The sequence below is a fragment of the Acomys minous genome (assembly GCF_964271855.1).
Source record: "Acomys minous genome assembly, chromosome: 14".
NCBI lineage: Eukaryota > Metazoa > Chordata > Mammalia > Rodentia > Muridae > Acomys > Acomys minous.
In genome coordinates this window covers 31,550,990-31,573,109 of record NC_140496.1, presented here as the reverse complement: position 1 = coordinate 31,573,109, position 22,120 = coordinate 31,550,990, and the positions used below count along the sequence as shown (strand labels likewise).

Below are 22,120 nucleotides of genomic sequence, written 5' to 3'. Positions count from 1 at the left end.
TCGTATTGTAGACCAGGCCAGCCTCGAACTCACATCAAACCGCCTGCCTCTGCCTCCTGAGTGCGTGCGCCACCACGCCCAGCTTGAAGGGCATGTTCTTGAGTTATGGTTTCCCCCCGGGGGAATTTGGATAAGAAGAGCAAAGGACAGCATCTGTGCTTCCTCTCCCTGAATCCCTTCCTCATTCTCTTTAGGGCTCTGTAGAGAGCATGGCTGGTATTACAGGGCAGGACTGTGGGACTCCTGGGTGGAAGGACAGGTTGATTTGCTTTGCCTCCCCTGCTATTCTGACCATACTTTCTGAGCTCTGCCCTGGGTTGTCTGGAGCTAGGTCCTTGTCCTCTCCAGGCTATCTGGTTAGCACCTGTGATACTTGCCAGTAATCCCAGCACACTGGGCAGAGGCAGACGGATCTCTGTGAGTTCGAGGCCAGCCTGGTCTACAAAGCCAGTCCAGGACAGCCAAGGCTACACAGAGAAACCCTGTCTCAAAAACAAACAAACAAACAAACAAACAAAATCCCCAGAACTAACACACACACACACACACACATTCCTCTTTCTATAAATGGGGAAACTGAGACTCAAGGAGTAGCCATAGCTTGCCCAAGTTTGAACTCATCTTGAACTCCCCTCTCCCCATGGTACCTCTTCCTGGAACCACTTTGGAAGCTCAGCCCACCCCCAGGAAGTGCAGCAGGGGCCCTGGACTAAGATCAAATAGACCTTTATCTGGCCAATAGTTCAGAGGAAACAGGCTCTTACCATGAAAGGAGAAGTGAGACAGGAACATAGGGGTGAAGAGAGGCCAGAGAAGCCAAGGGGCAGTGGGCTGAGGTGAACAGAGAAGCCGCAGATTTTGACTCCTGCCAACTTCCTTTTCCCCCAGCAGAAGCTGGAGGACCAAGCCGAGACAGCAGTGAGGACGTGGCTACAGCAGCTTTGCAGGTTAGACCCCTGGACCCTTCCACCCTCTTATCCATTGGTCCTCATCCATGGATCCCACATGCCCCTTCACAGGTATATAGGTCTCATAATGTCCCAGGAGTATCGAGCTGGGGATCTACCTCCTTTCAACTCCAAAGGAAACCCCCGCTTTCAGAAATGGCTGTTGAAGTTAAGGCATGATTATGTTTTGGGGATGGGGGGGTCTAGCTCTCCTGGACCCCAGTTTCTCACATATGAAATGAGATGAGTCCTGTAACCTGAGTCTTGAGTGATGGAGGGCAGACTAAGATGCTCTGCGTGAGGTCTAGCACTAAGCCTGTGTCCAGCCGATGGGAGCTGGTAAAGTTCTTTTTTCTTTCCTTCTTTTTTTTTTTGTTTTTGTTTTTTTTTTTTTTTTTGAGACGGTTTCTCTGTGTAGTCTTGACTATCCTTGGCTCGCTTTGTAGTCCAGGCTGGCCTCGAACTCATAGTGATCCGCCTGCCTCTGCCTCCCAAGTGCTGGGATTAAAGGCGTGCACCACCACCGCCCGGTTGGGAGCTGGTAAACTTCTTGAGCAGCTTAGGGGACAAAATGTCTCAGAGAAAGGGCCTCCAGGCAGGATGGGTCAGACCCTTGGTGTTTTACTGTAGCTGCCTTTGCCAGCCTGTAAAGCAGGCTGATAGTAACATCTTCCTGGGCTGTGACTTGCTGATACACTGGTCTGTTCCTCACCCAGGCCAGGGGCAGCCAGAGGCAGATCTTAGCCTGTGGTCAGCAGGGGTAGCTGTTTGTGGGAGCCATGTATAGACGGGAACACTGTGCTAGGCAGGCCCTGGCTGCTGCTGGGGTACATGAGCTATGCTGGGGAGAAAGCAGGGGCTCCCAAGCCTCACACACAGATGATGTATTACTGTCTAAGGACTTTGGTTAGAGAACTGGACCCTGGGCAGGGACTGAGTCCCACAAGTAAGGATCCTGGAAATGGTTGACTTCTTCTCCCCGGGAAATAGGTCTTTTGGGGCCAATTTTGCACATGAGGAAATTGGAGGGTCAGTGAGTTCAATTTTTCAACCCAACGCCACACAACCTGGGCACTGGATAAATGGAGTTGGTTATTCAATCCACCTTTGGGAAGCTGCTACTGGTGCTGGCTTGGAATTTGGATCCCAGGTTTGGGTCCTAGCTTGGCTACAGGGCTGCTGTTAGCAAACCTTTAGCTTTTGTGGTATTACACTGTCTTGTAGTTTTCTGGAACCATCTGGAGAGTCAGGAAAGGGATTCCTGCTTCCCTTCAAGTTGTGAGGTGTAGGGCTAGAAAGATGATGCCTGAGGGTACAGGGGTGATGGTGCACGGATTTTGCTCAGCAGGGACAGGAAGGGTTTCTGGAGGTTAGAAACAAAAGTAAAAGTAGCGGTTTGCCCTCAGGAGTGAAGTAGGAAACACAGCATCTCTCTGGGGTGTTGGGGGTGGGGGGTGGGGGGATGGGGAACTTCTGTTCCGGCCTTGATTTTTATAGTTATATGTGGGGTCAGGAAGCTCCTCTGTCTGTGTCTGCTCGGGAGCAGCATGGCTCCTCATGGAAGTCAGGCCTTAAGGCCCAGACTCTGAAGGTCAAATTCTTCTACCCAGTGGGTTTCAGCTTTTCCACTAAAAGTTCCATCCGCTGAGGTTTTCTGCACTACTGAGTCCTCTACTGCCTGTCTATCTTGCTGGAAACAGTTCATGTTGTCCCTTCCAAAGCTTCCTGAGCCTTGCCCACGTCCCTTCTCTGAGGTCATAGGAAGGTAAGTCAATCATGTACTCTAGCGTCCCAACTCTCTTCTTAAGATTGGCTTATATATTAATACCTAGTAATGAGAAAAGTGATGGGCTGGGGATGTAGCTCAGTTTGTAGAGGGCTTTGCCTAGTATGCACAAAGCCCGAGGTTTGGCCCCCAGCACCACATGAAAGTAGGTGTAGTGGTGCATGCCCGTAATCTCGTAGCCTGGGAAGTAGAGGCAAGAAGATGCTAAGTCTCAGTTACATAGTGAGTTTGAGGCTAGCCCAGGTTACACAGTGTGACACAGCCCCAAAGCCCAAACCAGAACAAACCAAAAGATTAAAAATGATGCTTCTACGTCACAAAGAAAAGATCATGTGATATTTTAAAAATGTCAAACTAGAAACAATTTGTGTGCATGTAATAGACAGGGGCTGGTTTTCTTATTAGGGAAACTTCCTAGAAAGTGATAGGAGAAAGTGGCAGGTGCCTTGAAACCCAATGTATAAGTGGCGAACCATGCCCAGGATGGAAGTGCTACACAGACAGTGGCAGTTTTTTTTTTTTTTTTTTTGTGCACCCCTTGGGGATGGAACCCAAGGCCTGGTCATGCTTGGGAAGTGCTTTACCCACTGAGCAACATCCTAACCTGATTGTTTTGTTTTTAGGGGCAAAAGACTAGACACCGGCCAGAGGACATTACAATTTCTGCTCTCTAAATGCTATTAACATTAGCACATGCAAGTGAAGAGGCAGCAACCTCACATACAGTTATAACCGACTCTCCCAGATGTGTTTTCAAGGCAGAACAGAATGACCCAGGCTCCACTTTGTGTATATTGAATGGCAGACGTCTTGTCTGTATTTGCAAAAAAGAAACATTAGCAGCTAGCTTGAGCGGACTCCTCCAAGGAAGGGAGCATCCTGCAGGCCACTGACCCAGGGCTGAGCAGCTGGATTTGCAGAACGGAGGGCTGCTTTGCTTTTTTCTTTTTATAGCTTTTTGTATTTATTTCTTTACTCACTGTTTATATCTGAAAGATGTAAATGTCTAAGATGTCCAAAAAGTAAATAGACACAGAGATATGTACAAATGAAGCATATGGGCAAACCGTAGAAGAAGACAGGGTAACAGAGAAGTCACGTTGCCCCCACACAGATGCATACCTTCCTGCTTTTGCACGTGCAAGAGACGTGACCTGTTTTTGCAAGGACAAGACTACATGGTGGCTTTGCAACCTTACATTTTATTTTATTTGATATGTAAGGATGTTTGGCCTGCATATATGTCTGTGCATCCCTTGTGGGCCTGGTGTCCAGAGAGATCAGAAGAGGCAGTTCAATCCCTTGGGAAACAGAGTTACAGATGGTTGTGAGCTATCATGTGTGTGTTGGGAATGGAACCAGGTCCTCTGGGACAATAGCCAGTGCTCTTAATTGCCTGAGCTGTCTCTCCAGCTTTTTTTTTTTTTTTTTTTACAACATTAAGACTTTGTTCTTCCTCTTTGAGTGTTGGCCATCAAACCCAGGGCCTTGCCTACACTAGAAGTGTTTTGTCACTGAGCCACACCTCAGCTCCTGTGTGTGTGTGACTTTCAGAATCTCTTCCACTCAAAATGCTATGCTGTGTTCATTTTTAACTTTAAAAAGTATAATTCAATATACTTTTTTTTTTTTTTTTGGTTTTTCAAGACAGGGTTTCTCTGTGTACCTTGGCTGTTCTGCAATCACTCTGTAGACCAGGCTGGCCTCGAACCCACAGAGATCTGCCTTCCTCTGCCTCCCTGAGTGCTAGGATTATGGGCATGCACCGCTGTGCCCACTTGGTTTTCCTTTTTTAAAATTAATATTGGAAAATGTTTCAAATTCACAGGTGCATACAGAAACTCATACAGAAAAGTTCTGTGCATTCTTCATCTGGTTTCCTCCCATAGTGATGCCTTATACACCTGTAGCAGTGCTTTAGACACTTGTAGTGTAATTTCAAGCTCAAGAAATTTACTTTGGCCAGGTGGTGGTGGCACACGCCTTTAATCCCAGCACTCGGGAGGCAGAGGCAGGTGGATCGCTGTGAGTTCAAAGCCAGCCTGTTCTACATAGTGAGTCCAGCACAGCCAAGGCTACACCGTGAAACCCTGTCTCAAAAAAAAAAAAAAAAAAAAAAAAGAAAAAAGAAAAAAAGAAAAGAAAAAAAAAAAAAAGAAAAAGAAATTTGCTTTGGTGCAATTCCCAGAGATCATCAGCTCGATACATGTTCATTTACACGGCAGTACAGTGTGATTAAGGACTGAATGCTACGCAGTTTGTCACACGTAAACTCCTGGAACAGCTAGCACAGTCACAATACAAATTGTTCCAGCACCACATGGGCTCTCGTGCTCCCCCCCGCCCCCCCCTCCCAGACACACGGGAGCCCTCCCTTGTCTGTGGCAACCGCTGATCTCATCTTTGTATCTGTAATTTTCATTTCAAGCATGTTCTTCTAGTCACATCATACCGTCTTAACATATTGAGATTGGTTCATTTGGTTTACTCAGTAGAATTCTCTTGAGATCCATCTAAGTATATAGTTTGTTGTTTGCTTTTTTCCTCCTTCTTCTTTCCTTCCTTCTGTCTTTTCTTCTTTCTTTCTTTCTTTCTTTCTTTCTTTCTTTCTTTCTTTCTAGACAGGGATCACTATGTATCCCTGACTGGCCTGGAACCCCCATAGGTAGACCAGGCTGGTCCAGAATTCACAGAGATCCACCTACCTCTTCCTCCTAAATGCTGGGATTAATAGTACGTGCCACCATACCTGGAAAATATATAGATTCTTTTTTTTTTTCCCCCAAGACAGCATTTCTCTATGTAGCCTTGCCTTTGGCGGTCCTAGACTCTGTTTGTGGACTAGGCTGGCCTCAAACTCACAGCAATTCACCTGCCTCTGCCTCCTGAGTGCTGGGATTAAAGGCGTGCACCACATTGCCTGGCAGTATACAGATTCTTAAAAGCATATTTTCTCTAAATTGCTGAGTTACATCTCATAGCACAGCTTTATTGCAGTCCGTTCACCAATCAGAACATTGGGATTGACCCCAGCTTCAGCCATCATCATCACTGTTGTTATTATTGGTACTTTTGTACATGCATAACGTGTGTATGAGTGTGAGGCACATGTGCTATTGACGTAACACTGATGGCAAAGGACAGCTTCATGGGTTTGGTGCTCTCCAGTCTTTACAATGGGCTGCAGGCATGGAACCCAGTCACCAGGGTTTTGTGGCAAGTGTCCTTACCCACTTAATCCATCTTGCAGTCCCCCAAACTTTGGGATATTATTAATAAAGCTAATCTGAATGTTTGTATACAGATTTGTGTGTGTATGTGTGTGTGTGTGAACATAGGTTTTTATTACTTTGATAAACAATTAAGAGCTATTTCAGGCTCATATGGTAGACACTTAGATGCGTGTTTAGTTTTAGTTTCAGTTTGTTTGTGGTGCTGCCATGGGACAGATGAGGCAAGCACTTTACCATGCAGTGCTTCTCCTCCTCCTCCTCCTCCTCCTCCTCCTCCTCCTCTTCCTTCTTCTTCTTTCTCTCTCTCTCTCTCTCTCTCTCTCTCTCTCTCTCTCTCTCTCTCTCACACACACACACACACACATACACACACACAATTGCCAAGCTGCTCTCCAGGATCCATTGAACTCTATCTTATCCAGCTTTTCCCTCTATTAATAGGCATTTCTGCGTTTTCCTTTTAAAAAACATTTATTTATTTGTAATTTTTAAATTTTATGTGTATGAGTGTCTTGCCTGCATGTATATATGTGTGCCATATGTGTGCTCATTGCCTGCAGATGCTAAAAGAAGAGAGGGCATTAGATCCCCTGAAACTAGAGTGACAGATGGGTGTGAGCCATCACGTAGGTGCTGGCAACTGAACCCTGGTTCTTTGCAAGTAATAAGTGCTTTTAACTGCTAAGCCATCTCTCCAGACCTTCAACTTTCCTTCTATAAATTAAGTTTTAAAATACAGGGTCCTAAAAACAAACAAACAAAATTGCAGGGTCCTACTATGTGGCCCTAGATGGCTTGGAACTCCCTAGGTAGACCTGGATATCCTAGACCTCAGAGGGCACAGGGATTGGCTTGCCTCTGCTTGTGTACTGCTTTGAGATTAAAGGTGTCTGTTGTTGAACTCAGATTTACTTGTTTGTTTGTTTGAGATAGAGTTTCTCTGTATAGCCTTGGCTGTCGTGGCTGCCACTCTGTAGGCCAGGCTGTCCTCAAACTCAGAGATCTGCCTGCCTCTGCCTCTCAAGTGCAGGGATGAAAGATGTGCGCTACTACTGCCTGGCAGAATTTACATTTTAAAATACATTTATTAGGGCCGGGCGTGGTGGTGCACGCCTTTAATCCCAGCACTCGGGAGGCAGAGGCAGGTGGATCTCTGTGAGCTCCAGGCCAGCCTGGTCTACAAAGTGAGTCCAGGACAGCCAAGGCTAACACAGAGAGACTCTGTCTCGAAAAACCAAAAACCAAAACCAAAACAAAACAAAAAACCCATTTATTTATTGCGTATGTGTGTGTACACATGTGTGTCCATGTGTGCCACTCACAGCACCTGTGTGGAAGTCAGAGGACAACTTGTGCAAGACTGTTTCTTTCCTTCTCCCATGTGGGTCCTGAGGATTTAACTCAGGCTGTCAGGCCTGGTCACAAGTACCTTTACCCCTTGAACCATCTTGCTGGCATAATCTTTTTTTTTTTTTTTAATATATTTTATTCATCTCTGTGCATGCGAGTTTCTATATACATATACACAGAGACCAAAAGACAGAGTATTGGGGGTATCTTTCATCATTCTTATCTGTTCCTCTTAGGCAGAGTCTCTTGAACCTGGGTTTATGCCTTGGCTAGGCTGGAGGTCCCTGACCCCAGCAATCCTCCTGACTCTGCCCACTTTCCTGGGGCAACAGGTCCTTGTAGGGAACATTGGTTTGTTACAGGGGCTGGGATCTGGATTCCAGTCCTCATGAGAGCATGGCAAGCCTTCTGAACTGTGCAGCTACCTCTCCAGCTCCAAGCTAGCTTGCCTTTCCTTCCTTCCTTCCTTCCTTCCTTCCTTCCTTCCTCCCTCCCTCCCTCTCTCCCTTCCTTCCTTCTTCCTTCCTTTCTTCTTCCTTCCTTTCTTCTTCCTTCCTTCCTTCTTCCTTCCTCCCTCCCTCCCTTCCTTCATTTCTTTCTTTCTTTCTTTCTAAACTTTAAATTTAAAAAAATGTGTATTGATGTTTTGCTTGCATGTGTATCTATTCACTATGTATGTGCCTGATGCCCTTGGAGGCCTCAAGAGAGGGTTAGAAATCCTAGAACTGAAATCATAGGTGGTTGTTAGCCACCATGTGGGTGCTGGGGATTGAGCTGAGGTCCTCTGGGAGAGCACTCAGTACTCTTAACTGTTGAGCCATATCTCTAGCCTTCAGCCTGCTTTTTAAAAGCACCTAAGGACCACCAATGCAGGCGTGGCACCTCCTACAATAAGCTGAAGACTCTTCTGTCAATCATCAAAGAAAATGCCCCACAGGTCAGTCTGGTAGGGTGAGTTTTCTCAGTTGAGGTTCCTTCTTCCCAAATCACTCTAGCTTGTATCAAATTGACATAAAACTTAGCCAGCACCTTAATTGATTATTGTGTTGTGCATGAGTGTGCACTCACCTGTGTGAGTGTGGACACATGTGCAGCTTATTTATTTCTCTTTTAGTAAATATTTTTATTTTTACATATACATTTATATTATTACACACACACATATATAATAAACTACCTACAGCAAGAAGAACCATAACACAATCAGGAATTATATAAATGTTACATTCTTAGTGTTTTGGCTGTTTGTATTTGGCAGCCTTGAAGAAAGCATCTTTCCTATCTTGGTGTGCCTAAAATTCTGAATGTAAATCAATATATATCATATCTCATCATTATCAACTTAAAACATCTATCTAGACCAAAAAGCATCTTAACCCTTAAACAACTAAGCCTAATTGTAAAACTAAACTATCTGGTCTTCATCCCCATCAGAGACTTGAGAAGGAATAAAACCAATTACCTGAGTATACCAGGAGTTAATAGATGTCAGAGACAGTTTGCTACCAGAACAGTCACCTAAAACTCTATAATGTTGGAGCATTATTTCGGCCTTCTGGCCCAATATATCTGACAGACATATTTGTGAGGCAGGAACTATTGAGGACTTGCTTACCCTGTCTTGGCAGAGTTTGGCTGTCAACTCTGCCTGTATCCAAGCTTGCCCTTTTTTAAGAAGAATTCTGTCTGTGGTAGAAATGAGGACATTTTGCCCAGTGACTTATTTGTCACATTTGAAGCCATCTCCATAAGAAGGTTCTTTGATGTTCATCATTCTCTTTGAGGTAGGCTGTTGCTAGGAGTTAACCTGTCTCATTGTCAGTAAATCTTTAAATAATAAAAACATTTCAAAATGTCATATTCTGTATGTCTCTGAGGTTTTTGAAGACCCTATTGAACTATTTTGCCTTATCTTTCTATAGAATCATATCTATCTGTTACACCTAAGATGTATATTCTTGTGATAAAAATAGACTAGTGCTGGGTGTGGTGTTGCACGCCTTTAATCCCAGCACTTGGGAGGCAAAGGCAGGTGGATCACTGTGAGTTCAAGGCCAGGTTGGTCTACAAAGTGAGTCAAGGACCGCCAAAGCTACACAGAGAAACCTTGTCTCCAAAAACAAAACAACAAAACAAAACAAAAGACTAGCAATTGATATGACCATGATTTGATCAACTATCAATTAACTTGTATAACTGATTTATCCTAAACAACCTGCAATAGCACTTTCAAAGTATTGGAAGTAAACCTTGTATTATAATTGAGTTATATGGATACAATACTGCATATTAGAGTAGAAATATATTGTGTGTGAAGAATAATCTTACATTTGAATTCTATGCCACTGTATCTAAAATTAAACTTATTTTGTATCTATATACAAAATTCTATACCAGTGAATTAAAAATAACCTTGTGAGTCACAATTAAGGCATTAAGTTGAGGAGTAGAGTCACTAATCTACTTTTTGTTCTATCTCCCCTATATATTTCTATATTCCCCCTTCTTTTCAACCCCTTTCTCCAAACCTAAGAATGGAAGATAAAGGAAAAGAGAGACATCTCTGAGTCCAACCTCGTTTTCTTTCTAAATAAGACCAATAATAACTTGTAACCAACTCCCATTGAAAATAACCCTCTATGCCCAAGAAAGCAACCAAAAACCTTTTCGACCCCTTTTAAAAGGAAATGGCTCATTGTTCTCTTAAGGTTTATTCCTGCTGATTTGGGATGAATAATATATTTTTAGGGCCCCAAATAAAATTGGAGAAATGGCTAAACAAGCTAGGAATAGCATTTGTGGTCCAGTTTCTAAATGTTGAGAAATTCCAGACTTAATTAGAGTCCTGTGTGGGACAGTCTGAAATGCTGGACCAATTGAGATTGGAAGCTTTCTTCGAACGTGCCCTGGGAGCTGACTTGCTCTGATGAGGACCAGCAACTGAAGCGCTTGGTGTTATTTATTTATTCTCGTGCATGGTCATGCTCCTGCATGCATGTGTGTGGAGGTCGGGGTCAGCCTTTAGGAATGCGTTTTCTCCTTCCGCTGTGAGTTCTGAAGAAGGAGCTCAGGTAGTCTGGCCTGTGTGGAGCGCTAATCCGTGTCCCCCCGCTCCCCCCTGCTCAACTTGACATAAGGTATAGTCTTCTTAGGAAGAAGCAGCAGTTGTTGAGGAATCGCCCAATTCGATATTGTCTTGATTAATAATGGGGGGGGTTGGTCTACTGTGAGTGGTGCCACCGCTGGACAGGTGGTCCCCGGGTTCCATAAGGAAGTCGGCTGAGAAAACCATGAGGAGCACACCAGTAAGCACAGCCCTTTGTGGATGCGGCTGCAGTCCCTGCTCTGGCTTCTCCTCATGGTGGAATGTAAATTGTAAGCGGAAATGCACCCCCGACCCCCACCAAATGCTTTGGTCATGATGTTTATTGTGCAGAAGGTGCTCTTACTGCCTGAGCCATCTCACTGGCCCTATTCTTAAAAATTCTTTCCTTAATAGCTTTAATTCATTCCTGAAAGTTGTTTAACTTAAAGAAAGCTCCACTGATCAGGTTAGGCACATTCTGAACAGATGATTAAATAAACAGACTTTGGACACTGCCGGCAGAGGCGTGAAAGATTGTTTTGCTTATTTTTGCTAAACTGCTTCTCTTTCCAAATTTTCATCCTTTGGGGCACGTGGTTGCATTTTAGTGCATAAAGTTACAACACAGAAATACAATTTGGGGAGCATTTAGGTCTGAAGCTGTGGTATATCAAAAGAAGACAAAAGCATATGTGGCCAATGTAATGGATATCGTATTCCCGTTTGCTTGACAAAAGGGCCAAGCAAAACTCTTCAGGTCCACTCACACAGTGTACATGTAGTTCTGTCTATATTATTTTATTCTCCGATCAAGATTTTTTATATCAAGTAGATTGGCCAGTCTGTCTTTGCCTAAATGAATAGTGTTGCCATTATCACCAAACAGTGGTGTAGGGCCAGGATGGTAATCATGCCTTTCATCCAGCACTCCTGAGGCAGGGGCAGGGCGATCTCTGTGAATCTACATTGTGAGTTCCAGGACAGCTAGAGCTACACAGTAAGACCCTGTCTCAAAAAAAAAAAAAAAATCCCCCAAGTCTATCTATCTATCTATCTATCTATCTATCTATCTACTTACTTATTCTCTCTCCCGTTTTTATTCAATGAGCTAGGGGCTCTCAATCAAACCCAGAGTTAATGGATATGGTGGATCTTACCAGCCAGCTTGCTCTGGGAGATCCCTTATCTATCTATACTCTGAGGTTAGAATAACAGATGTTCACTGTGCTCACCCAGCGTTTACATGGGCTCTGGGGATTCAAACTCTGGCCCTCATGGTTATGTGGCAAGGGCTTACTCACTGAACTATGTCCATTCATTCATCTATTCCCCTCTTTTTTTGAGGCGCTAGGGGGTTGAACCAGAGCCTTAAGCATGCTAGGCAAGATCTGTCAACACTGAGAGAAACCCAGGAACAGAAGCCAAAGATCCTTATGCATGAAGTTAATGACAGGATGGGTCAAGCGTATGTTTTGCTTGCTTTTAGTAGTACCCCACCCACAGCCCAGTGAGGCTGGGGAACCCCAGGGTGACTGGCTAATGGCAGCTATTACTTCGGTGGCCAAGCTTTCTGGGGTCAGGGACACTTGGCTTCAGCCACCTTCAAGCAAAGACAGACTCCTTGGCCTCTGAGCCTGAGTTCCCTTATCTGTAAAACACAGGAGGTAGAGAAGCCACAAAGCCACTGTCAATCCTGGGTCAGGAATGCAGTCCAGCGTGTTTACCTAGCGTGCACGGGGCCCTGGATAGTTGGGCATTGTGATGAACTACTGCCGTCTCAGCACTTCGCTGGGAGGACACAGGAGGATCAGAAGTTCAAGGGCTCTCTCAGCTACATAGCAAGTTTGAGGCCAGTCTGAGCTACAGAAGACCCTATCTCAACAACAACAAAAATGAAAGCAATAAACAGTACAAAGAAGAAGAAGAAGAAGAAGAAGAAGAAGAAGAAGAAGAAGAAGAAGAAGAAGAAGAAGAAGAAGAAGAAGAAGAAGAAGAAGAACCAGGGCAGTTGGGTAGGGCGTGGGGATGGATACACACTGTCTAGAAGGCAGTGGTAGCATCCTCACTGCAGTGACCATGCTATCCCCTCTCCAAGGCCAGCAGAGTACCCACCGAGGACATGGATGTACACAGGTCCCTTTTCTTCTGCCTGTGCTTTCTGGCTGTTCAAGAGGCCCTAGAAGGTAGGTGATGGCTCCCTGCGGGGAGGAGAGCTGAGAAGCTGGGTCAAGGTCTGAGTCCCACTGTCCACAGAAACACGGGGGCAGCTACTGAATATGATGAGGCGTCTGGAGCGACCAGTAGGCCGGGCCTTGTCTCCTCGAGTGAGGTGAGTCAGCCAGCTTTTCCTTCTGCCATTTTTAGCAGGCAGTGACTGAGTACCCCCCCCCCCCCGCCCCCGCCTGCCTGCTGCCAGGATATGGAGTTGTAAGGAGAACCTTGACGCAGCCTTCCTATAGTTTACTGTCTATTGAGGACCTTTGATGAAGCAAGGGCTCTAAAACTTGGGGGGAGGACATGGCTTACACGGGGTTACACGGGGTGGGGGTAGGGGATGGCAGCCTTGGGGGCAGCAACCCTTAGGCTGTCTCTAGCTCCTCCCTCCCCACTGCTGCCTGTTCTCAGGTACATCCATGACCTGGAGCAGATGCTGCTCAACGCCAGCTTCTGTGGGCACAACTTGACCTTGCAGACAAACTCCATCCAGTCTCTGATCTTCAAGCTGAGCTGTGACTTTCCTGGTCTCTCCCTGTCCAGTGCCACCCAGATGAATGCCTCCCAGGTCAGAGGCAGCCAGGGAAATCCTGCAGTCCCCTGTCCATACTCTACCCCAGCAGCTGGGAGTGGCCTCCTCTGCTTTTCTGCAGGAAGATCAGAAAGCAGGGGAGGGGCGGTGGGGTGGTGGGGATGTGGTGGAGGTGCTCTGTGACTCCTTATGGTCAGGGTCTTCATCCTGATTCTGCCTGGAGGCAGGTAGAGGTCAGGTCCCAGGTCCACAGGGCCACCTGTGTCTGGTGGGAACCAGATGGGATGCCTGGACATTCTCAGGGGGTGAAGATGGATGGGGAGGCCTCAGGGGAGGTACAGTCGGAAGGTGGAGGCTGAGGTGAGGCCTGAGAAGGTTTCATGGGGAGGGAGCCCAAAGGCGTTAGGACCCTATCTGTGGTCTCAGCCCATCGGCTGCCATCCACAGGCCTGGGCCCCGCATGCCATGCAGTTCCCTGCTGAGCTGACCAAGGGTGCCTGTGCGACCTCCCGGCCGGCCGAGCTTCGTCTCATCTGCATCTACTTCTTCACTGCACACCTCTTCCAGGTCAGCAGAGGGTGGAGCCAAGGAGGTTTCTGTATCAAGGGTTGGCCTGGAGGTGGGGACCAGCTCCTGTGCAACTGTAGCTGCTCACTGCCTCTGTGGGCCCCGTTCTCCCTACCTGCTCTACAGGGAGACAAAAGCAACCCAAGAAAGGAAGGGTTTGTTCTTGCTCATGGTTTCCGGGGTGGAAGTGATGCAGGAGTGTGCAAGGCCTATCCAGAGCCTGCACTAATGTAGATAACCCCTCACAGGGATCGACTCTAGGTCACTTGAGATCTTGTCAAACTGGCGATATCTTATATCAGCCATCACAGGGAGGTTGCAATCTGCAAATGACCCAAGACCTTAGGGCGTCAGTGTCTGCGCTGAGATGGGAGACAGACCAAAGGCACTGTGGATGGACAAGGGGCTGGGATGAGAATTCTCGTTTCACCCAGGCTCCGTTGTACTTAGCCCCTTTCCTAATGCCCTTTCCAGGATGACCGGAACTCAACCCTGCTCAATAACTACGTCATGGGGGCCCAGCTGGATCACAGGCCTGTGAAGAACCTTCCGAAGCCAGTCAACATCAGCTTCTGGCACAACCAAAGTCTGGTACTGTTGGGGCCTCCCTCCACCCTGGGCCTGTGATGCTTTCCCATTCAGCCCTGGTTTTGGCCAAGCCGCAAGCCATCTGGGAAACAACTTTAAATCTGTTCTTTGAAATATTCCTGGGAAGAAACGAGAAAGACATTTTTTCATAATTTCCTTTTCAGTTGCTAGGGCTAGAGAGCCAGCTTAAGCACTTGCTTAAGCACTAACAGGAATGTATATGTTCCTCTCAGTAGGTGTTCAGGGGAGCTACACCTTCAGGTATGGCTGGATCCAGGCATGAATACAAGAGCTCAGTCTTCTCTAGTCTCAGCAATGTTTTACTACCTTGGCTTTCTTTCTTTCTTTCTTAAAAAGATTTATTTATTTATTTATTAATACATTACTTTGCCCACATGTAAGCCAGCAGACCAGAAGCGGGCACTAGATCTCATTATAGATGGCCGTGAGCCACCACATGGTTGCTGGGAATTGAACTCACAACCTCTGGAAAAACAGTCAGTGCTCTTAACCTCTGAGCCATCTCTCCAGCCCCCTTGGCTTTCATTTCTATAGTAAGATGGATGCTGAAGACACCAGGCCTCCTTCTGTTCTCAGAAGGGTCTTCCCTACCAGTGCAAACCAGAGCCTGACTCGTGTCTATGGCTGAACCTCCAATGTCATGTGTAGATTTGCCAGGCTGGGTCTCATGGGGTGCGGCTAGGCTTGGTGCTGATGTCAGAACACAGAAAGGCACATGTGATGCACAAGTCCCGAGAGGCCTGTCTATGACCCTGAGAAGGAGCCCCAGAGTGCTATTTTCTGGCTCCTTTTATGTCTCCAGCCTGGGCAGGAAGGCTTGCTTTCTCAACTTCACAGTCTTTTCCTTCTACCTTCCAAGTTTTGCCACCACCCTTCCCTTTGCAACAAATGTCCTGTTTCATTTCCCTTCAATCCACGTTCCCCTCATCCATGTACCTCTGTCTCCCCTCTGCTGCTCTCCATGGCATGCCTGTGTCACACCCCTTACCTCCACCACAGGGCTTTGGTGCAAACAAGTCTCTCAGGATGGGAGCCTTGGAGGAGGCAGCAGACAGCGGATTATAAAAGACCTGTGGCATGAGGGGCCAGCACCGCGCCTCCCCCCCCAGAATACTGAATGGCCTTTTGTGCTTCTGCCAACTTTGTGACCTGAATATGCATGGTCCATTTTACAGATGAATAAACTGAGGCTCAGAGCAGATTGCCCTCTTGTCCAGGACACTGAGAACTTGTGGTGAAGGTGGGGCTGGCATCTGGGATTGTCAAAGCCCAGCCAGCTCCCACGAAATGTTGACAGTGGTATAGTTGAATCTCTCTTGTGGGTCCTTAGACCCTAACATGGGATCTTGTCCTGCACCCCTGGATTGACCCCGTCCCGTCTCATTTCAGGAAGGGTATACTGTAACTTGTGTCTTCTGGAAGGAGGGAGCCAGCAAGCGCAGCTGGGGGGCCTGGAGCCCCGAGGGCTGTTACACAGAGCAGCCCTCACCCTCTCAGGTTCTCTGCCACTGCGACCACCTCACCTACTTCGCTGTGCTCATGGTATGTGGGCATTCACCTTGGGGTGGGGGGCGGGGACTGAGAGCTGCAGGACCCCCTGCCATGTGGTGCTGGAGCAAGACTGAGGGCAGCCCAAGGGACAGGAAGCCCAACCTTTCAGACTCAAGTCACACAAGTCAACTTAGGAACTTGTGTTCCTTCCTAAGTCTCTTTAGGCTTCAGGCATGGCTTGACCCAGGGGCTGAATCACACTAAGACAGGATTCCATCTTTACCCCTCAACTATGCTTGTGGTGCCCTATGGGAGAATAGTGCAGCTGCGCATATCTTTAGGCTTATGGCTTGTTGGCTTTCTGACAAATGGAATTCAGGAGTCTCTCTTGCCCAGCCTCAGTCCTAGCAGAGGCTCTTGAATCAATCACTATGGGCCGCAGGAGGAAGGCCTCAGACAGATCAGGGTTGGTGTACCTGTCTGTACAATGGGAGATGTGGTTCCCCAACCTGTGTGAATGGAATGGGGTAAGAGGGTGTTTTTTGTTTGTTTGTTTGTTTTGTTTTTTAGGGAGGAACAGGGATTAGAATTGTAGGTGACGGAGGGTGAGGGGGGGGAGCTGGAGAGATGGCTCAGAGGTTAAGAGCTCTGCCTGCTTTTCCAAAGGTCCTGAGTTCGATTCCCAGCAACCACATGGTGGCTCATAACCATCTATAATGATATCTGGTGCCCTCTTCTGGTGTGCAGACATACATGCAAATGGAGTACTGTAAACATAATAAATAAATAAATCTTAAAAAAAAAAAAAAGAATTGTAGGTGACAGAAGCCACAGTGCAGGCTATGGCTTCATCCAAGGCAGGACTGGGCTGGGCTGTAGGGAAGGGATTTGGAGCTGAGGTCTGGGAGGCTTCTCTGGTGGAGCCCAGAGAGAAAGAGCTGGGCATCTTCATGCTTTAGACCCTCAGCCCCTTTTGCCCTGTAGCAGCTCTCTGGAGACCCGGTGCCCGCAGAGCTGCAGGTGCCTCTCGAGTATATCTCCTTTGTGGGTTGCAGCATCTCTATTGCGGCCTCGCTGCTCACCATACTGCTTTATGCCCACTCCAGGTAAACCCCTGCCTTGTCCAGCCTGCCTGCCCCACCGCTGCTCTGTGTCTTCCTTCTTGCCCCAGCTTCCCCGTGCGAGTGGGGCTACTCAGAGGGAATGGCCACAGGGCACAAGCCAGCCTAACAGCGCGCCAGCTATTGGGTCCCTTCCCCCATTGGCTTCAGTTTCCCCCATCACTCTGCATCTGCGAGCCAGGACATGACACTGTCCGGGTGATGTTGTACCCACAGGAAGCAAAGCGACTCCATTGCACGCATCCACATGAACCTGCACGGCTCTGTTCTGCTCCTGAATGTCACCTTCCTTCTGAGCTCCCAGATGGCCCTGCCCGTAGTGCCCAGGTCAGTCTGCATGGTGCTGGCTGCCACCCTACACTATGCACTGCTCAGCTGCCTGACCTGGATGGCCATTGAAGGCTTCAACCTCTACCTTCTCCTGGGGCGTGTCTACAACGTCTACATCCGTCGATACTTATTCAAGCTGTGCGTGCTGGGCTGGGGTAAGGAGCATCAAGATCATTTGCCTCTGGAATTTCCAGTGTAAAGGGTGCTGAGACCAAGTCCTTCTGCCTCTCATGGCCATGTGCCACCATTCCTGTCAACATCCACCAACCTATTCTCTGTCACCTCTAACTCCACCTCCATCAGTGACATCAGTTCCACCATTGCTCCTGCCATCACCTCCGTATCTACTTCCGCTTTCAACACTATCATTTATGACTACTGTTTGCTGTTCCCACCATCACCACCATCGTGTCCCTGCCTCTGCCACCAATGCCTGCCTTTACTCCCACTTCTACCACCCCATCTCTATCATCCTCATCACCTTCCTCACCTTCACTGTACCCCACCGCCATCCCTGTACTCATCTTTACCTCATCAGCACCATCACGGATGCTTCCATCACCACTTAAGTCCATCTGTCTATTGTCTCTGTTTCCTCTCAAGCTCACCAACCAACGCCACCTCCTGTTAGCTCCCTGCCACCTCCCAGGTGACCACCACCACTGGGGCCACTCAGCCTTTGGAATCTCACTAATAACATCTGGGAGATGAGCCTCTTCCAAGACCAGATGCTGAAGCTGGAACGTGTGTGGGGTTGCAGCTTAGCACAGTGTGCACCCCTCCTCTGTCAGCAGGCCCAAGGACCGGAGCTGGCTCATCTTGGGGCCTCCTGAGTCTTTGTCTCACCCCTCAGGGTTCCCAGCCCTCCTGGTGCTGCTGCTCCTGGTGGTCAAGAGCTCAGTGTACGGACCTTATGTGATCTCTTTCTCCAAAAGCCAGGAAAATGGTACAGGCTTCCAGAACGTGTCCATGTGAGTGTCTGGTGAGACAGAAGGGTCCTGCAGGGCGGGGCTCTCTTTGGTGAAGTGATGGCTGGGGGGCAAAGAGGGAGCCTTAGGTGGAGGGATTAAACTTAACTCTTCCTTTGCTGCACAGAGTGCAGGACATTGCCAGCACCCCCAGCTCCCATGCTGTCGGTGTGGGAGGGGAATGCTGTGTGTGTGTGTGTGTGTGTGTGTGTGTGTGTGTGTGAGAGAGAGAGAGAGAGAGAGAGAGAGAGAGAGAGAGAGAGAGAGGGAGAGCGCCTCTGCAGGACCTGGGGGGAGGCATCAGAAGTGGAGACAACCTCTGCTGTGGCACTCTACATGAAAGGACAGCAAGTTTATCATTACAAAACACTTCCAACAGTTGGGTACAATATAGTAGTATAAGAGACGCCTGTGGAGGATGAGCGGGATGGCGCATGGGTAAAGGCACAAAGCTTACAATCCAGGTTTTCCCCCCTGGAACCTATGGTGGAAGGGGAGAGCCAACTCCCCAAAGCTGTCCTCTGACCATCACATCTGTGCATGCTATAGCATGCATGCCTGCACATGCCATACACATACAACAATAAACACAATGATAAGACCCTCATGAAGCCATCTGGAGAGTTGGCAGTCCAGCCTCCATGCCTTTCCCTGGCGGCACAGGATGGCTGACGGCTCGTGGAGTAGGCTTGGTAAATGAATTTATGTTCAATGCTCACAGTGAGGGCTCAGCCCCATGTCACCATAGGGCCACTGAGGCACAGAGAGTTCAAGAACTCATCCAAGAGGCCCTAGGCTGTCAACTAAGAGTTGGGACCCAGCCCACCAACAGCCCGGAGTGGTCCCGCAGACACTGCCCATCTACAGCTCCTGGCTGCCCCCAGGAGTTTGGGGGAGAGTGGGGAGTGGCATGGAAATTGTCGAGGGTGAGCCCCTTTAGAGACACATTTCATTATGTCACATGCAGTGTGGGCAGAAGAGCTCAGTTGACAGGTCCCCAAGATAGTAACACAGCAGCGCACAAATGGGAACCTCCAAACTGCAAGCATCTTCCTTGCATTTCTCTCACCCTTTTCTGTCCTTCAGGAGATTATTGTCCTGCTTTGATGACCTTTATCTCCCATTAAAAGCCCAAGAACTCTATTATCTATCTATCTATCTATCTATCTATCTATCTATCTATCTATCATCTATTTATATCTATCATCTATCTATTATCTGTCTGTCTACTTACCTATATATCATTTATCTACCTATCTGTCAATCATCTTCTTACCTATCTGCCTAGCAATCATCTATTTATGTATCATCTGCCTATTATCTACCTATCTGTCTAATCATCTATATACCATCTATCTGTCTATCATCTATTTGTTTATCTATTCTCTATCATCTAACTATCTATTATCTATCAATCAACCAACCAGTCATCTACTGACCTATCTCCCCATCTTTCACCTTTCTGCATCCAGAAACTGAAATGATGTTTGAAAAGGCTACCCCCTCAAACACAGTTCAGCCATGCAGCACGGAGGCTGGAGTAGTGAGCAGTGGTAGAGTCCTCATGCTAGAATATTCTGCAGCAGCAAAAACAAAGGCTGCTCAGTGCACCAATGTGCATGCCTCTTGCAAATGATGTTCAAGGACCCTGTGACTCCAGTGTCAGAGCCCCAGGATTGGGGGTGGTGGTGGACTCTAGATACATGATTGTGACAGGAAGCCAGACTCAGGGCCCAGACCAAGGGGCTTCAAGTCCCACCCTTGTCCCTAACCAGTGTGTGCTCCTGAGCAGAGACCTCAGTTTCCTTAACTGTAAGATAGAGATGGTTAGATGCCTACCCCAGGTCTGCCATGAGCATTGGCTGGGATAACCTATGTTAGCCATGGGGCAAGGTATCTGATCTGAACAAAGAAAAGCACCTGACTTGGAGCTATCCTTGAGAGTTAGGGCCTGACGGGCAACCAGGTTGAGTGCCCTCAGTGGGATTTCCCTACTGAGCATCTGCTCCCAATCTCTTGCATGCTGGAGTATCTCCCCGCCAACCATGGGTGGGACTTCACGTACTGCTGAAGTCTAGGTTAAAGAAAGGTCTAGGGAGCTGTGTCCCATGGCATAGATGACAATGATGGGGTAAGGTGGAAGAGGAAGCTTCCAGAGTGAGATCTCTAGTGCCTGGGCATTGCTCAGGCTGGCATGGAGGAGGTGAGGCAGCAGGTGGAGGGGAGCAGGTTCAGCTGGGTCAGATGTGAGACTTGAGGAGCCATGGCTGTAAGGAGGCACTTCTGTAATGGGTGGAGGTGCCAGGTGATCTTCCTGTGGTGGCGAATGGGAAGCTGGGTTGCCATATGAACTATCGGGCAACTTACAACCACTGGCACAGCACGACCAGGCAGGGACAAGAGCTGGTCCCAATGCTCAGCTGCACTTGGCCTCCTGCAGATCTGGGGGCCCCATGCCAATCTTGGTATTCTTCCCTGTCCTGCAGGTGCTGGGTACGTAGCCCCATCATACACCGTGTCCTAGTCATGGGCTACGGTGGGCTTACATCTCTGTTCAACCTGGTGGTGCTGGCCTGGGCGCTGTGGATCTTGTGCAGGCTACGGGCGCGGGAGAAGGCACTGAGTCCCTGGGCCTACCGAGACACGATCATGGTGCTAGGCCTCACTGTGCTACTGGGTACCACCTGGGCCCTGGCCTTCTTCTCTTTCGGTGTGTTTCTGCTGCCTCAGCTCTTCCTCTTCACCATCTTCAACTCGCTCTATGGTAAGGCTGCAGGAGTTCACGGGATGGCGAGCGCTGGGAGGGGGTCTAGTCACTGAGGGCTTCTGGGTCAAAGGGTGGATGACGACTGAGCACACAGCTCCGCTCAAGCTGGTCAAGGGGCACATCTACCCAGGCGAGAGGCTTGCCTCTAAACTTCATGGAGGTTCTCTCTGGCTCTGTCCCTCTGTCCCCCAGGAATAGGAGGCCATTGGGTTCTAGTGGCATCTCACGAGCCAGCCTGTCTTGCAGGTTTCTTCCTCTTCCTGTGGTTTTGCTCACGAAGGCGTTACTCAGACAACGAAGCCAAAGCAGAGGCAGAAGCAGTCAGCTCCTCCCAGATGATGCACTAACCCAGCTCCGGTTCCTGCGGCCTCAGCCTTTCCTGCTTCCCGCAGTCCACGGCCTTGGCACATCCACGGAAGGTGGTAGGCTGGTGGCGGGACGAGGCCACAGAACCCTGCGGGGATCCTTCCTGCCTCCCAGAATTACCTAGGGCAGAAGGCAATGTGTGGCTCTTCATCCTGGTCCTTCGTGTCTGGGAGCAACTCCATTGGCCAGGCTGTGGACAGAGTACTGGCCTGGGAGTCAGGAGGCTACACTAGACTGGACCACACCTTGCATACTGCTCAGCGTTTATAGATGCTTGCAGTGTTGTGGCTTATGCCTGGGGCCACTTTTCTTTTACCCGTCTCAAGTGATGAAGACTCCAATCTTTCATCTTTTCAATAGTTAGGAAACCCAGCCCTTTCTCCTCCTTCTAACCCTGACAGGTGGTGCAGACCAGCAGCCAAGGCCAAGAGGCCTCTGTCTCTTTTCCTGAAGCTGAGCCAACTAGGCTTGAGGGATACAGATGTTAGACCATTATGTAGGACTTGGTTTTCCTGGTGGACATGAGGATGTGTGTTCAGCATTTACAAACTCTCTCCCCACAATGGGAGACCATCTGCACTGCCTTAGACCAGTGCCCCTTAAGTCAGTGCTTTTCCCATGATGGACAGCAGGGGGTGCTGTTGGCTTGTGCACCCAGGCATTGGTGCCAAAACTGCCCCTGGAAATGCAGCTGTTAACCTGTCTGAGGACAGTACAAGAGTCTAGGACCTCCAACGCCTTTGTCACACATCTA

The 22,120-nt window shown here is 48.2% G+C and overlaps 1 protein-coding gene across 2 annotated transcripts; it reads left to right on the top strand.

The window, feature by feature from the left end:
* The first annotated feature begins 895 nt into the window (after nucleotides 1–895).
* Nucleotides 896–21,359, top strand: ADGRG5 (adhesion G protein-coupled receptor G5). Of its 2 annotated transcripts, none has more exons than XM_084755289.1 (12): nucleotides 896–947; nucleotides 12,497–12,584; nucleotides 12,655–12,730; nucleotides 13,027–13,183; nucleotides 13,595–13,714; nucleotides 14,189–14,305; nucleotides 15,713–15,865; nucleotides 16,799–16,920; nucleotides 17,152–17,420; nucleotides 18,119–18,236; nucleotides 20,720–20,997; nucleotides 21,247–21,359. In XM_084755289.1, exons 2-12 carry the CDS (start codon nucleotides 12,521–12,523, stop codon nucleotides 21,345–21,347), a joined length of 1,575 nt encoding a protein of 524 aa, XP_084611415.1. In that variant the 5' UTR covers nucleotides 896–947; nucleotides 12,497–12,520; the 3' UTR covers nucleotides 21,348–21,359. The 2 variants fall into 2 exon arrangements, with proteins under 2 accessions (XP_084611415.1, XP_084611416.1); XM_084755290.1 differs by having other exon boundaries at nucleotides 923–947; nucleotides 12,502–12,584.
* The last annotated feature ends 761 nt before the right edge of the window (nucleotides 21,360–22,120 follow it).